Raw genomic sequence first — 13,065 nt, 5'->3', positions numbered from 1 at the left:
AATACACACTTGGATCAGAAGAAAATAGGCAACATGTAAACCATCAAAATAACACAAGAGCGGTAACCTTGATAAATCATCCCTTTATTGAGAATACCATACACCCATGATAACACGATGGGATGGAAGAGTCCATCATTTCAAACCAAACATAAAACTTTCAAGCAAAGAAAAAGAACAAGGCTCATTTTCCTTTTAGAAAACAGATTTCTCTCCTTCGCCACAAAGTGAAGGGCCTTAATTCAAGACTCATTAGCATTATTGCTTTTGGTATGCAGTTTAAAAGTATTACAGAACTAGAAAATTATGAACTGTAATATTTTTCAAAATATTCAAGTATATTTTAAAATTACATTTTCCTTTTTTTTTCATGGTTTTTATTTTTGCATAATTGTTCAGAGGACTCAGTTGTCTGGAGTCAGCGTAGTGTGTCTCTCTTCATCTCTGCTCATTTATCTGTGCCCTGAAACAACACAATTACTTTTCATTAGTGCCAAAACCTATTTGTATGATGTATGAACCAATAAATCCAGGTCAATAACTTGACTGATGATGTATTATCATACCAATCTAATACAGCACACAGTCTTCAGGAAGTGGCAGCAGCAGCAGTAGTAGCCATGCCGCCCACTTTCTGGGTGGCGTCTTTCTTTGCCTGGTGGGCCTGTAGCACTGCGACGGCTTCTTCCACCTAAACAATGATACAATGATGCAGTGTAACCTATGGATAACAGACACGTCTTTACGGTGTGACAATATGGCAACGATGGAGGAAGTGAAGTACCTTTGAGCGCAGAGATTCATGAGACTCCAGCATATGCAGCAATTCAGAGTTGTCAATCTCCAGAAGCATGCCGGTGATCTTTCCTGCCAGGTTGGCATGCATGCCCTGAATCAGTGGAAACAGACGTTCCCCTGTTTGGAAATAAAACAATGAAGTGAAGGAGAATAAATCAAACAAATAAAACCTGAAAAGCATTACAGTCCATTCATTCAGATATGGGATTCTTACCTAGCATCTGCTTCTGCTCCTGAGGTGGTGCAGCAGCCAGCATGGAGGCTGTGAGAGGCTCCTGGCCCTGAACGTGCACAGCTGGCTGAGCCTGGAAGGTACAAATTAAAGACGTAGTAAGGAAGATTATTTACAGGTTGGAGGCTAGATATGACAGCAAAACAAGACATTGTAATTGGTCTTTTGGTCGTACCTGCTGTAAGGCAATAGGTTGCACCACCTGGGGGTTGGGGTTACGCACACCGGTGGCATATTTGTAAGGAGGCATGGCGCGAGGGCCAGGGACTCCCATTGAGGGACGAGGACCCATGGTCTGGCCAGTAGCTAGCAGACAGGAGGAAGAAAGGAATCAAATTTACACAGTGTCTTGCCAAACACATTTGAACACTCAGCTATGAAAACATATCTCTAAATGTAATGACACAAAAATGCAGAAGTCAAAGTCAATGAGTTGGTCATTTTGGTCAGTTGTTATATGTGAACACACCTCTTGGTCCCTGTGCACTGCCACTAGGAGTCATGTGTCTCAGGCTGGCACGTGGGCCTGGCTGACGCAGCGAGCTGGGTATCCCTTGGAAACCACCTGGGAGTGACAGACGCAATGAGAAAAACAATGAGATAGGTACAAAACACAACATGTGGTCCATCACAGTATATTTATAACGTTAAGTAATTATAGATGCACTATATATGCAAGATAGATGCACTGTCCTTTGGTGCCATGTGCTCACCTTGACCTCTACCACCTTGTTGCTGCCACCGGGGGTTGGGTCGCATTTGGGCCAGCTGATTTGGTGCATAGTATGTAGTCCTATTCTGGGCCTGGTCGACACAAGAAAGTGAAACGTATAATTTTATGGCATTAAAATCATACTCTACTGAAACCACTAAACTGATTACCCTTAAAAAAAAAAAAAAGCAATAATCTGTGGCACTTTTACTGAATTAAATAAAATGGAAATGTACGTGACTGAAAGGCAGTGTAAAAATGTCACTTAGAGGGAAGAAGTTTCAAAATCATTATAGCTTTCTTGGCATTCTTAATTTAAATATAAAATTATTCTATCTTAATATAAATCTTAACGTTATTTTAAATCTGCGTTAACAGATTTTTGGCCACTTGGGGGCAGCAGAAACAAGCTGTAAACACAACACTTATTTTCAGCATTTGAGTTGATATGGCAAACCTGTTAGCAAACTGTTGCTTATATATGCATCCAGCAGACACCAAGCAACATTAACATTTATTTGGAGTCGTGTTTGTGTCCACCTGGTGAGTGTATGTCCAATATTCACTCTCCTTTTAGCTTTTTTTCTGGTCTATGATAACTCTTGTAGGAAATATGTCTAGTTGCTGGCTAGTCGGTAACTTTGTCAGTCTGGGCAGGTAGTGTACAGTGTTTTGTTTTTTTTTTCTTTTTGCTGAAAACAATTGCCTGTTGTGTCTGGAAACAACACCGATGAGCGTGAACCAAAAAAAGTTGTGGGCCTGAAAACGAAAACAATGAGCTGAAAGATGCTGACGAACCATAAACCTGATGGGAACTGCAGAATCTGATAATCGTGTGTGGGTACATTTCTATACACATTACACATAGTCATGTGATCAAATTTTAATCTAAAAATATTGAATCATTGCTACTTTAACATGCACTATCAACTCAGACTCTGATTCTCGCACCTGTGGCACAGCTGGCATGAAGTAGCCACTGGTGGGCTGGAACTGATTAATGATGGCGTTAGCCGGCATGGCCCTCATGCCAGCAATACGCTGCATGTACTGATTGGTAAGGTGGGCTTTGCGCTCCTCTTTGCGCTGGGCAAGAGCCACGTAGAGGGGTTTGGAGCCAACGATACGTCCGTTCATCTCAGTCACAGCCTTGGTGGCCTCCTCTGGGGAAGAAAAGCACACGAATCCAAAGCCTTTGGAGCGACCCTCCTCCAGCATCACCTAAAATATAGACAGTTCGTGTCTGCTTAACTTCAAACATACAACGTTGCTGCTATATTTAGAATGCAATGACTTTTATCAAGTGATAATACATTGTACCATCAGTCTGATCTCTCTCACCTTGGCACTTGTAATGGAACCGAATGGAGAGAACTCCTTACGCAGTTTTTCATCGTCTATGGTGTCATCAAGGTTCTTAATGTAAAGATTAACACCCTGAAATCAAAGACAAACAGTCATGATATATCTAGCAGCTTATTTGTCATACTGTAACTGAATCATATGATAAGATTGAATATGAATTACAGACTTAGTTTCTACAGACCTGATAACGACTGATCCTTTCCTGTTTCAGCAGCTCAAATTTCCTCTTCAGCTCTGCCTGTCGCTCCATTTTTTTCTGAGCTCGGCCTACAAACACAGTCTTGCCGTTGAGTTCGGTGCCGTTCATGTCCTCTACAGCCTACAGATTAAGTCATAAAAACCATTATTATCAGAGGGAATTTCTGAATGATAAAGACACACCTGACACATTTCTATGAGGCCAAAGTACCTTGTTAGCATCCTCGTGTTTCTCATAACTAACGAATCCGAAGCCTCTGGATTTGCCAGCGGGGTCTGTCATCACCTTCACGCTGAGTGTTTTGCCTGCAGAGGTTAAAGGTCAGCCATATGCAAAATATACAGCAGAACTAGACTACATTAGGGATTAGAGCAATAAACATTTATCTAGTCAGCTTACCATATTTGTCAAAAAGTTCCTTCAGCCGGTCATCATCCATATCGTCCCCAAAGTTCTTGATGTAGACATTGGTAAACTCCTTGGCTTTGGCACCAAGTTCAGCCTCCCGTTCCTTGCGAGATTTGAAACGACCCACAAACCTGAAGATGGAGGAAGAGCAACGATACACACTCTTGTAAAACAGTTCTGACTGAGTTGGGAAAACAAACCAGGATCCATCTCTTTTGACTTCCTTTTTCCAAACTGAAGTTCCGCAATGAAAGAGGAAGACCTGAGCAGGTTAAGTACATTCTTTTACAAAAACAGGGACAACATTCACAACACAAAGTCACAGCTACGTTTCATCATGTGAATCATCATTCCTGGGTAAACAATGAAAAACCATTCAACTGCTGTTAATATCACCAGAGGCAGGCAGATACGCTGGCATGCTTGACAACACAGTGACAACCATCATAATTCTTGGTCCAAAACTTGATGAGGAGGTGGATGGAGAGGGATGGAGGAACAGAGTCTCACAGTAAAAAGGAAAGCTGAGGAGGACCAAATGATCTTATATACCTTGCTATGACGACCTCTCTCCTTCTGCCATCCAGTATTGCATTCCTGCATTCGATCCATCACTAAAACACACAAGCGTGGTCATACACACACACACACAAACACTCTAAGACGAGTGACCAGCGAGTGGATAAATGAGGCAACAGAAAATGCGTCTGGTAGGAAAGATAAGAGTAAGTAAAAGTTTAGTAGTTTATCATCTTTCAGTTTAGAGGTTATCTTCATACTGGCAATAGTGAGAGATGAGCTTATTAGTCATATTATTCACACACAAACTCAACAACTGAAAAAAGACACAAAACGTCAGTTCACTCATCACAAGTGTAGAACAGAAAAGTTACAAATTGGACACAAAATTGATCGCAGTTTAATACACATAAGCTATTACCATGATCAAAATAAGTTCAATAAGTACTGTTCTGTTTACATCTGGATTTTTAAAGTCATGATAACTTTCAAAAACTATCAGTCATTGTAAAGTTCAAGCTAAATTCTTCTAAAGTCTTTCAAAAACACAAACAACAATGAACACCCCTTTGTCCCCAGCACCTAGATGATAGGACACTCACACCTTGCGGTCATTCAGAAGCATGCCGTTCATCTTCTCAATGGCACGGTCAGCAGCGTCCTGGGTCTCAAAGTGGACAAATGCATAGCCCTTGGAGCCATTTTCATCACACACCACCTGGAGCAGAGGAAGACATATGTGTAAATATGCATACCTAAAGGCATCATGCTCGGCTTTAGATTAAGGTTCCTTAGCTTTAAAGCCATAGTTTGACATTTTGGCAAAAACGATTCTGTGCTTTCTTGAACTGCTAAATATGAAACTATAGCCAGTAACCTGTTAGCTTAGCTTAGCTTAGCATAAAGACTGGAAAACAGGGAAACAGCTAGCCTGGCTCTGTCCAAAGGAGACGTACCCTATTAGCACCTCTAAAGTTACACTACTTCACTACATATCACATTATACTGTATCTCAAAATCTCAAGTGTGAAAGCAACATTTTGTGGTTTAACTGGGGTTTATGTGCTGGACTATTTCTTGGTGACTTTAAAAACTTTAATAAGTGAGCTTAAGAGGTTCTGGCAGGTGTATTTTGTTCTCTCCAGACAGAGCCTGGTTAGCTGTTTTCCCGCCTCCTGCTGGCCAAAGCTTCATACTTGAGTGGTACTGATCTTCTCATTTTTCTCTTGGCAAGAAAGTAGATAAACACAATTTCCAAAATTGTCAAACTTAAGCAGATGTTCTGAGGATAAATTCCTTCTTCTTTTGACAGCATGTGCATCTGCAACTCCCACAATATATAGCCTACCAAGTTACATTTGGAAAAGCAAGATACAATATGGCTATTTTCTTAGTTGGAACTAGGAGAAGAGATAGTGTATGAGTTATGTGAGAAAGTACACAAGAATATTTAAAAAATCATCTGACTAAAATGTGATTCATGTGAAATTTCCAAGCAGTTTTACTAACAGTGGAAATATATATATGGTTAATAAGCGCAACAGTACAGTTGTCTCTTAGTCACTTCATTTATGACAACTCTACCTTGCAGGAGAGGATGTTGCCAAAGGCAGAGAAGGTGTCGTACAAGGCTTTGTTGTCTATGGACTTGTCGAGGTTCTTGATGAACACGTTGCCCACTCCAGACTTCCTGAGGGAAGGATCTCTTTGGGACCACATGATTCTGATTGGCTTCCCTTTCACCACGTCAAAGTTCATGGTGTCCAGGGCTCTCTCAGCTGGTGGGGGAGGAGGGGCAGAAAGGTGGAGGGAAAGGTCACGGCTGGTTGTTTACATGGAACCATAAGCTTGAAAACATTTCAGTCCCTAAATGTATGCAACATATCATGCTTCAGTATGTCATGAATCACACGTGCTGTACTGTAGCACTCTCACACCAGATTTCTGTTCTGCCAGTACCATGGTGCTTTTGTTATAACCACAAACACAGCAGTCCACTGAAATAACACAAGGTTACAGTGGAGTGTATCAAAACATTTTGTCCTCCTGTGCGGTGTGTGCCACCATGAAGAATCCCTGCTGCCAGGCCATTACCAAGGCACGTGTAACATGGGTAAGACATTGCAGCAGACCATGTGGCTGATGAGCTTTCTATGAGCAGCTGGGACAAGTGTGGGGGGCAGCTGCATTGGGCAAGCAGGGAACACATGGCCCTCTTCTCTGACACACCACATGCTACTGGGCCATGTCCCACCGAGGCCTGCTGCAGTAGCAGTGCAGTAGGCCCTATGTTAACAGAAAAGGGCTGAAACTGTGGTGTTAAGATTAAAACTTCATTTTTTCATGCGCTCAAATCATTCGGTGGTCTTTCAGCTCAGTTTACGGTTGGATTTACACTATCTTTCTGTTGCTTTAACTCTTACATAGGATAGGCTCTTATGTGGGCACACATGCCAAACATCCTTTTGTTCAGTCACTCCACATTAACACACACACACACACAGGCCAGGCTGTCCAGCTAAAAGTGTCTGGTAAACAAAACAGAGCTGCCTTGCGTCTGCTGGCATCAGCAGTTTGGCTTGCAATTGTACTTCACAACCCGTGTGCTCAGAGAAGGTATGATCACTGTCAAACATGTGGACTTCCAGAGGGTTCACAGAGGGACTCTTGGCTATAAAAAGGCTAAATTATTGTTGTAATACATGGCATTTATTCACATAGTAACTGGTGTGATTTAGAGTGGTACATGCTTCTGTGATACAGTCAGCGTAATAAAATGTAAACAACAATGGATTTGAACTTTATCATAATACTCGTCTCTCCTGTTAACCATTTCTAATACAAAGTTATTACGGAGCAGGCAAATTTTGGGCTGCTCAGAAAGATGTTCTATATTTAGAGAGGGGTCCTGGGAGGTATGTGCTGGCATGGTGTGTGTGTAGAGCATTCTCTACCATTGATGGGGAAGAGACACATTCAACAAGAATGCTCAGATGAGCAACACCAGCTCTCGTGAGTGTTTACACATACAGCTGTGACACGCAGAAATCCAACGGACTTTGCAGTCAACCTCGACTACAGCTTTGCTTTCCATGAAATCCTCTTGCCCTTTCATGTCGCAGATCTTCAGGTATATATTGCAAAAAGCTATATCAGTTATATTTTGTCAAACTATTGCCCCACAGGCACGTGCCCGGACTCCATTTAAATACCCAATAACAGCTGCCATCCCCCCCGCATCTACACCTCCAACAACAAATGGTGTCTTCTCACTTGTGGCTCCTCTTACGTTTACTCAAGCGAACGATACCAAATTACTGGAAGTGAGCCAGTTGTACCCTATCATTACTCCAGCTTTTGGTAACCGACTCAGGCACAGATACATTGTGACAGGTGTTTAAGGTTGATACAGGAGGCGAAAAAGTCCACACAATGTAAACAACCACAACACCTGCTACTATTGCTCAATGCTTCCATACCATTGACTGTGAATGGAAAAGCGTTAACCAAATACACTTAAAAACACTTCTGATACATTTATCATATATTTAAATAGGCCTAGATAAGCACATTTAGGCATCCTAACAGATTAACAATAACCTTAAAAAACCTTTAAAAAATAATCTTCTCATGATAGTACAGTTATATAATTCAACTAATTTCCAATCCCTTCAGAAATAAAGCTGGGATTAAATCCAAATAGAAACCAGATCAAGTCCTTGATATTACACCAGACAATATACACATGGCTGGCACATCAAGCGGGCAGTGTAGGGGTTATTGTTCAGCTGTGCTTGTCCCTTTTCTTGCTTTCAGTAAAAATACAGCAGCAGAGGGCAATGGGAATTAATTTCACTCAGTGGCCCTTTAAATAGGAGCAGAAATGGGTCATTTTGGGTTGAACAGAAAAGACTTTGCAAAAACACTTTATATTCCTAAATATAATGTTGTAATTAATAAGCATAAAATCAACTGATTAATTTTCAGTTAACTGTTAAACATAAGTCAACTGTGCATGTAGTGAGAGCTTTAACTATAGTAGTCAAATATATTACCAGGAGTATAAAAAACTGGGACATGCTTATGTGGGTCAAATGACTGTTCAAACTAGTGTGAAGAACTGCCATGACTGTCCTATTTGAGTGCAAAAACATTTCATTAAACAAATTCCGGTGTCAGCACCGGCAGTGTTTCTGAATCTGCATTTCATTATGTAGGCAGGAATCACCCAATAGGCAGTTTTAGGGTTGACATTGAAAGCATGTATGACAATGTCAATATCTGAAGGATGCACGGTCTCTAAAAGCCGCATGCACCGACGTCTGCAAATATCGTGCTCAAACTGCATAATGTGTCTTCAGATGTGTCGTTTCTTACCATCAGCAGGCTGTGAGAAGTTGACATAAGCGTATCCCAGGGATCGCCGGGTGATCATGTCTCGGCATACCCGAATGGAGAGCACCGGTCCGGCTGGGCTGAATTTCTCATACAGCATAGCCTCCGTGATATCGGGGTGCAGGTCGCCGACGTAGAGAGAAGCCATCGGATAACTCCCAGTCGCTGTGTTCATAACTCGGACTTCACAAAAGAAAATAAAGCAGAGCTTCCCTCAAAAAAGCCAGAAAATAATGCCGATATTCCGGGTCCGAGCTGCGCGTCAATTCTCAGCTACAGACAGATGATAGTTTTCCAGCTTAGACCTGAAAATTGACGATATATAATCGATGTCTTCTGAAGTATTTCTTCCTTTGAAGCCCCAGGGCCTCCTGTTTCTGTTATTTTTTTAAATTACGATTTTGCTTTTTTTTTTTAATCGTTTGTATTTCTTTAAGTATAAGGTACTTGTTTTTATTTTGATTTTATGAATTTTTAGATTTTTTTATGTATTTTTATTAGAGTTTTTCAAGAACAGTGAGTTAGACACTCACGGTCGTTTTGTGGCCGGGAAAGAGACTGCGTGAGGAAAGCATGGGCACTTTATAGAGAGTGCGGTGCGGAGGAAATAGTGGCCAGGGTCAAACTTAGGATAGAAAAAAACCACACAGCGAGTGTGCGGTGTAAAAGGGAGAGCGCACACACTGCTGTCCCAACTACAGAGCCCAGCTCCCCACAGCGACATCTGGGTGGGAATAGGCTAGAATAGGTTTACCATAAAGCCATAACGGTGACAGCCTTATTGTGTTGTTATTGGGGAGGATTTTTTTAAATACATAAATGTAGATACTTTAAGACTGAATCCAGTTTGAACCATTAGGATAATAAGATACAACTCTTTAGTCACTGAAACTTGTGAAAGACAAGAAAGGTCTTAAATATATCCAGTAATGAAAACAACTTAAGTTAATGAGATATCCCCATTTTTGTTATTTATGCATTTTTATTACTTTGTCATTTTTGTATTTGGTTTTGCTCAGCCTGAGGCAGAAAGGTTTTTTGATGTGGACAGCCTCTCATTTGGAATTAAAATAAGATAAAAACCAAGGATACTTTTGCAGAAAAGTAATGAATTGAATGAGCTGGTATATTTGTTGGTTGAAGTGAAAACCTGCTCTGCTTATCAATTTACTGTAGAAAACCAAAAACTACTGTATATTAAAATAAAGAAGCAAACAACTGGATTATTGCTCAATAGGTTTATTCAATTTGTTACCATGATGTTGCAATTACTCTGCTTTGTCCAGCCTCCTGGGAAGGAGATAAATAAGTTAGTAATAGTTCACATGCATGGAACATACAAAAGAACCGAATCAAAGTAAAGATTAGGTACCTCAACAAATCCAGGAAAGTTGAAAGCAGTCCCCTCTGTCTGGGCTCCTGTTTCCTCTTAATTCCATCTACCCCGAATCTTCTGATTGCACCTTTTCCCTCATGTTGCTTCACCGCTTCTTCCTCATAACTCAGTGTCTGTGTTCCATCTGTGCTCTTTGAAAACTGGAGTTTGGAGCGGATTATTGGCTGGGCATCATTTGTTTTGTCTTGGTGCATTATAGCTGCATCCGTCCACCTTTGGGCTGGCTCGTCTCTCATTTGGTTAAAATCATTCTGGTTTAGGTCATTTATATTCATCTCAGCTGGCGGGGCTTCAGAAGGAATAACCCATCCATCAACCAGCGTCATAAGATTCAGATCCCATACAGGAATTTCATTTCCTTGTTTAGTTGGGCTTTCTCTGATCTTCTTTGTGGGTGTATTCAAAACAGACTCCTGATCTGTGGTTGAAGGCTGCAGCTCAGGAAGGTCATTTGATATCATGTTGCTTGGTTGCAACTGAGCTGTAGAGTTGTCTACCACTTGAGAGCCAATATCGTCACTGTGTTCGATATCCTGCACCTGTCCAGGTAGCCAGACGGTCAGCCTGGCAACAGGGTCCTGACTCACAACCACTACACCCTGTGGGGGAGAGGACCACTGTGATTCAGAGAACTTGCTTCTTGAGACAGAAGTACCAGAAACAAATGTGTCCTCAGGCACCGCGGCATCAGACTGCATGGTGTCCGTAACAGGGATGTTGGATGTTTCTTCTGGTTCAGAGACTGAAGGTGCAGGTCTAATCTCATCTTCTTTGTCCACAATGATTAAGGGCCCAGTGCTGATGATAGCCTTGGCATCTGAAAGGACATGTTTGGTAGTTAGTCACTGTTGGAGACCAGAAAAGTCCATGTTGTTGCACCTTTTGGCAACCAAAAAAAAAAAAAACAAAAAAAAAAAAACAGACCATCTGGAAGGTGCTTGACAGACAGGCCTTTACACTTTGAGCTACAGCAGCTGCACACCTCTATATTTCCACTTAGCTCCTCCCATCTGAAAGAGAAAAATCTTATTAAAAAAAAAAAAAAAAAAAAAAAAAGGAGGTTACATAAGACAGTTTTATGTGTGGGCTGTACAAATACCTTGACTGGATCATGTTGTAGTTGCAGGATTTGGAGCCAGGGGTGACCCCCTGGCCTGAGATGAGCACACTACAGTGGATGTACATCTTCAGGAGAAGCAAGAGTTCACAAGGTCATACAGCTGAACAGCAGAGACACAGTGAAACCACTTTATAAAACTCACCTCAGAAATCAGATACGAAGTGTTCAGAGCAACATTAACCATATCTGCTCTGTTGGAAGCCACAAACTGTATAACAGCATGAGGAGAACCCAAGGGAGCTGTGCACCTGGCAGATAACAGTATCACAGGTGAATATAAACAAACATTGCAGTGGAGATGAATTTTTTTCCTGACTGCTTACCCTTTATTCAGTATGACTGCATGCCTAGGTCTAGTCTGAGGCTCTGGAGATGCAGAGACGAAGCAGGACTGGATGAAAAGCTGCTGATCAGCTCTGGTTTCAGCAGAAACCTGGAGATTCACAACCTGGCCTCTTTTATAGATATTGGACTCTGCTGTGCTGGTCCATGATGCTGCAGGGAAAGAAAAAAGTAAAGATATATTTTGTGTCCACAAATATACAATTGAGTCCAATTGCATGTTTAATGTTGTACTCACGATTCATGGCCTTTATGTTAAAACTCCTGCCCTTGTCAGGAAGTGTAGCTGAGACAAAGAAGTTTGGATTTGACCTGAAAAGACATTAAACTTTAGCACCTTTATTTATGAACACTTACAGATGTTTTGCTAACTCAATAGATGCACCTCTTTGTCATGCAGGAGACGTCCACTGTAAGAGGAGATGGCCACCAGGTAGAGGGAGGATTTTGGAGATTTAAGTGGAGAAAGTTGGAGAATATCTCCAATCCGTTCTGCATCTGTGAGACAAGATGGTTTTAGAAAATTCTGTAGACATAAGATAACTACACAATCATTTGGTCAGCTCACCGAATGAGTAGTTCCACATTGATCAAAGTTGTAAGTGAAGACAAATTGGTTTGGTAGCTCTCCGTTGCTATAGCAGCCGTCACCCAACTGTATCTCCTCTCCGTTCAGTGTGACATCGTTCAATCTCTTATCAACCAGCAATGTTAGCTGAGATTCATCACAAGAAACCTGTACTCTGGGAACCTTCATGACTGGAGGTAATTCAGAAAGGATGTGAAAGTCAGGGGTCCGGGATCGCCAGGAGCTGAAGATGGTGTCAAATGGAGGGAAATCAAAATTTCTTTCAAATGGAAAGCGCATGATATTTTCAAAAAATCCTGGAAAAGCTTGTGAAAATGCAGCATCCTGTTGTATTACTGAATGAACAGGAATGAAATTTCCAACAAAAATGCACAGAAATATCTCTGCAGTCCCCATTGCAAACCTCAAAGTGGGCCAACCACTCTGATTACTCTCCCTGCCAGAGTGTGTCGTTGATAAGGTGCAGTGGCAGGAGGCACAGGTGTTGGCAATCAAGCTAACGAGGCTGATAAGCACTTATGCTGCGTTCAAGATGGGATTCTGAGCACTTTCACTCTTTAACACCAGTGCAGCCAGTGATTCTTTTGATTTTATGTTTTACTGTGAGGCACGGGGCAGGTGGCAGTTATAATAAAATATTACTATTGTTCATTTTATTTCTGACTGCAAAAAATTCAGATAATTAGGATTTTTGTTAAATCCAAATTCAGAAACAAAAATCTTCCCCATCTTCAATAATAATATAATACATCAAAGCCATGGATAATGACAAATCTGAATTTTATAATATTCCTGTACTGTTCCTAATACATTGTGACTGTGATATTTTATGGTTTCATGCTGGTATAATCTTTAAAGATAAAATTGTGTACATGATGACTTCCTTTTTTAAAACAATTGTATTCATGTGGGAATTAAGTCACACGTTTACACATTACAGGTCATATTTTCTTCTACTTTTAAAATATTTTCCCCCTAAAAAAACAAAAA

General features: G+C 41.1%; 2 protein-coding genes across 2 annotated transcripts; both read right to left on the bottom strand.

Moving 5' to 3' along the window:
• Positions 1-63: 63 nt before the first annotated feature.
• On the bottom strand, positions 64-9,195 carry pabpc4 (poly(A) binding protein, cytoplasmic 4 (inducible form)). The gene is made up of 15 exons (XM_044374198.1): positions 8,611-9,195; positions 5,818-6,011; positions 4,836-4,951; positions 3,706-3,845; positions 3,517-3,611; positions 3,289-3,426; positions 3,084-3,179; positions 2,694-2,963; positions 1,744-1,834; positions 1,500-1,595; positions 1,206-1,336; positions 1,013-1,103; positions 785-915; positions 567-691; positions 64-463 (listed from the first exon to the last, which is right to left on the bottom strand). The coding sequence occupies exons 1-14, from the start codon at positions 8,801-8,803 to the stop codon at positions 590-592; spliced, it is 1,884 nt and encodes a 627-aa protein (XP_044230133.1). The 5' UTR covers positions 8,804-9,195; the 3' UTR covers positions 64-463; positions 567-589.
• A 656-nt stretch (positions 9,196-9,851) lies between these two features.
• zpcx (zona pellucida protein C) lies at positions 9,852-12,529 on the bottom strand. Its single transcript, XM_044376077.1, has 9 exons — positions 12,055-12,529; positions 11,872-11,984; positions 11,725-11,798; positions 11,468-11,639; positions 11,287-11,392; positions 11,124-11,209; positions 10,949-11,034; positions 10,001-10,841; positions 9,852-9,918 (listed from the first exon to the last, which is right to left on the bottom strand). Exons 1-9 carry the CDS (start codon positions 12,469-12,471, stop codon positions 9,897-9,899), a joined length of 1,917 nt encoding a protein of 638 aa, XP_044232012.1. The 5' UTR covers positions 12,472-12,529; the 3' UTR covers positions 9,852-9,896.
• Positions 12,530-13,065: the final 536 nt, after the last annotated feature.

This window comes from Thunnus albacares, chromosome 15, assembly GCF_914725855.1.
Source record: "Thunnus albacares chromosome 15, fThuAlb1.1, whole genome shotgun sequence".
Taxonomy (NCBI): domain Eukaryota; kingdom Metazoa; phylum Chordata; class Actinopteri; order Scombriformes; family Scombridae; genus Thunnus; species Thunnus albacares.
The sequence above is the reverse complement of the archived record's forward strand: the minus strand, read 5'-3'. Positions and strand labels throughout refer to the sequence as shown.

What these genes read in the sequence shown, in the direction of transcription:
- pabpc4 (XM_044374198.1), bottom strand. Translation starts at nt 8,803, where the DNA reads ATGAACACAGCGACTGGGAGTTATCCGATGGCTTCTCTCTACGTCGGC. An exon ending in TCATGCCAGCTGTGCCACAG is followed by an intron (nt 1,835 to 2,693) that starts GTGCGAGAATCA and finishes TGTGTCGACCAG; the next exon opens with GCCCAGAATAGGACTACATA. An exon ending in ACAAGGTGGTAGAGGTCAAG is followed by an intron (nt 1,596 to 1,743) that starts GTGAGCACATGG and finishes TGTCACTCCCAG; the next exon opens with GTGGTTTCCAAGGGATACCC.
- zpcx (XM_044376077.1), bottom strand. Translation starts at nt 12,471, where the DNA reads ATGGGGACTGCAGAGATATTTCTGTGCATTTTTGTTGGAAATTTCATT. An exon ending in GTCTCCTGCATGACAAAGAG is followed by an intron (nt 11,799 to 11,871) that starts GTGCATCTATTG and finishes ATGTCTTTTCAG; the next exon opens with GTCAAATCCAAACTTCTTTG. An exon ending in CTTCGTATCTGATTTCTGAG is followed by an intron (nt 11,210 to 11,286) that starts GTGAGTTTTATA and finishes CTTCTCCTGAAG; the next exon opens with ATGTACATCCACTGTAGTGT.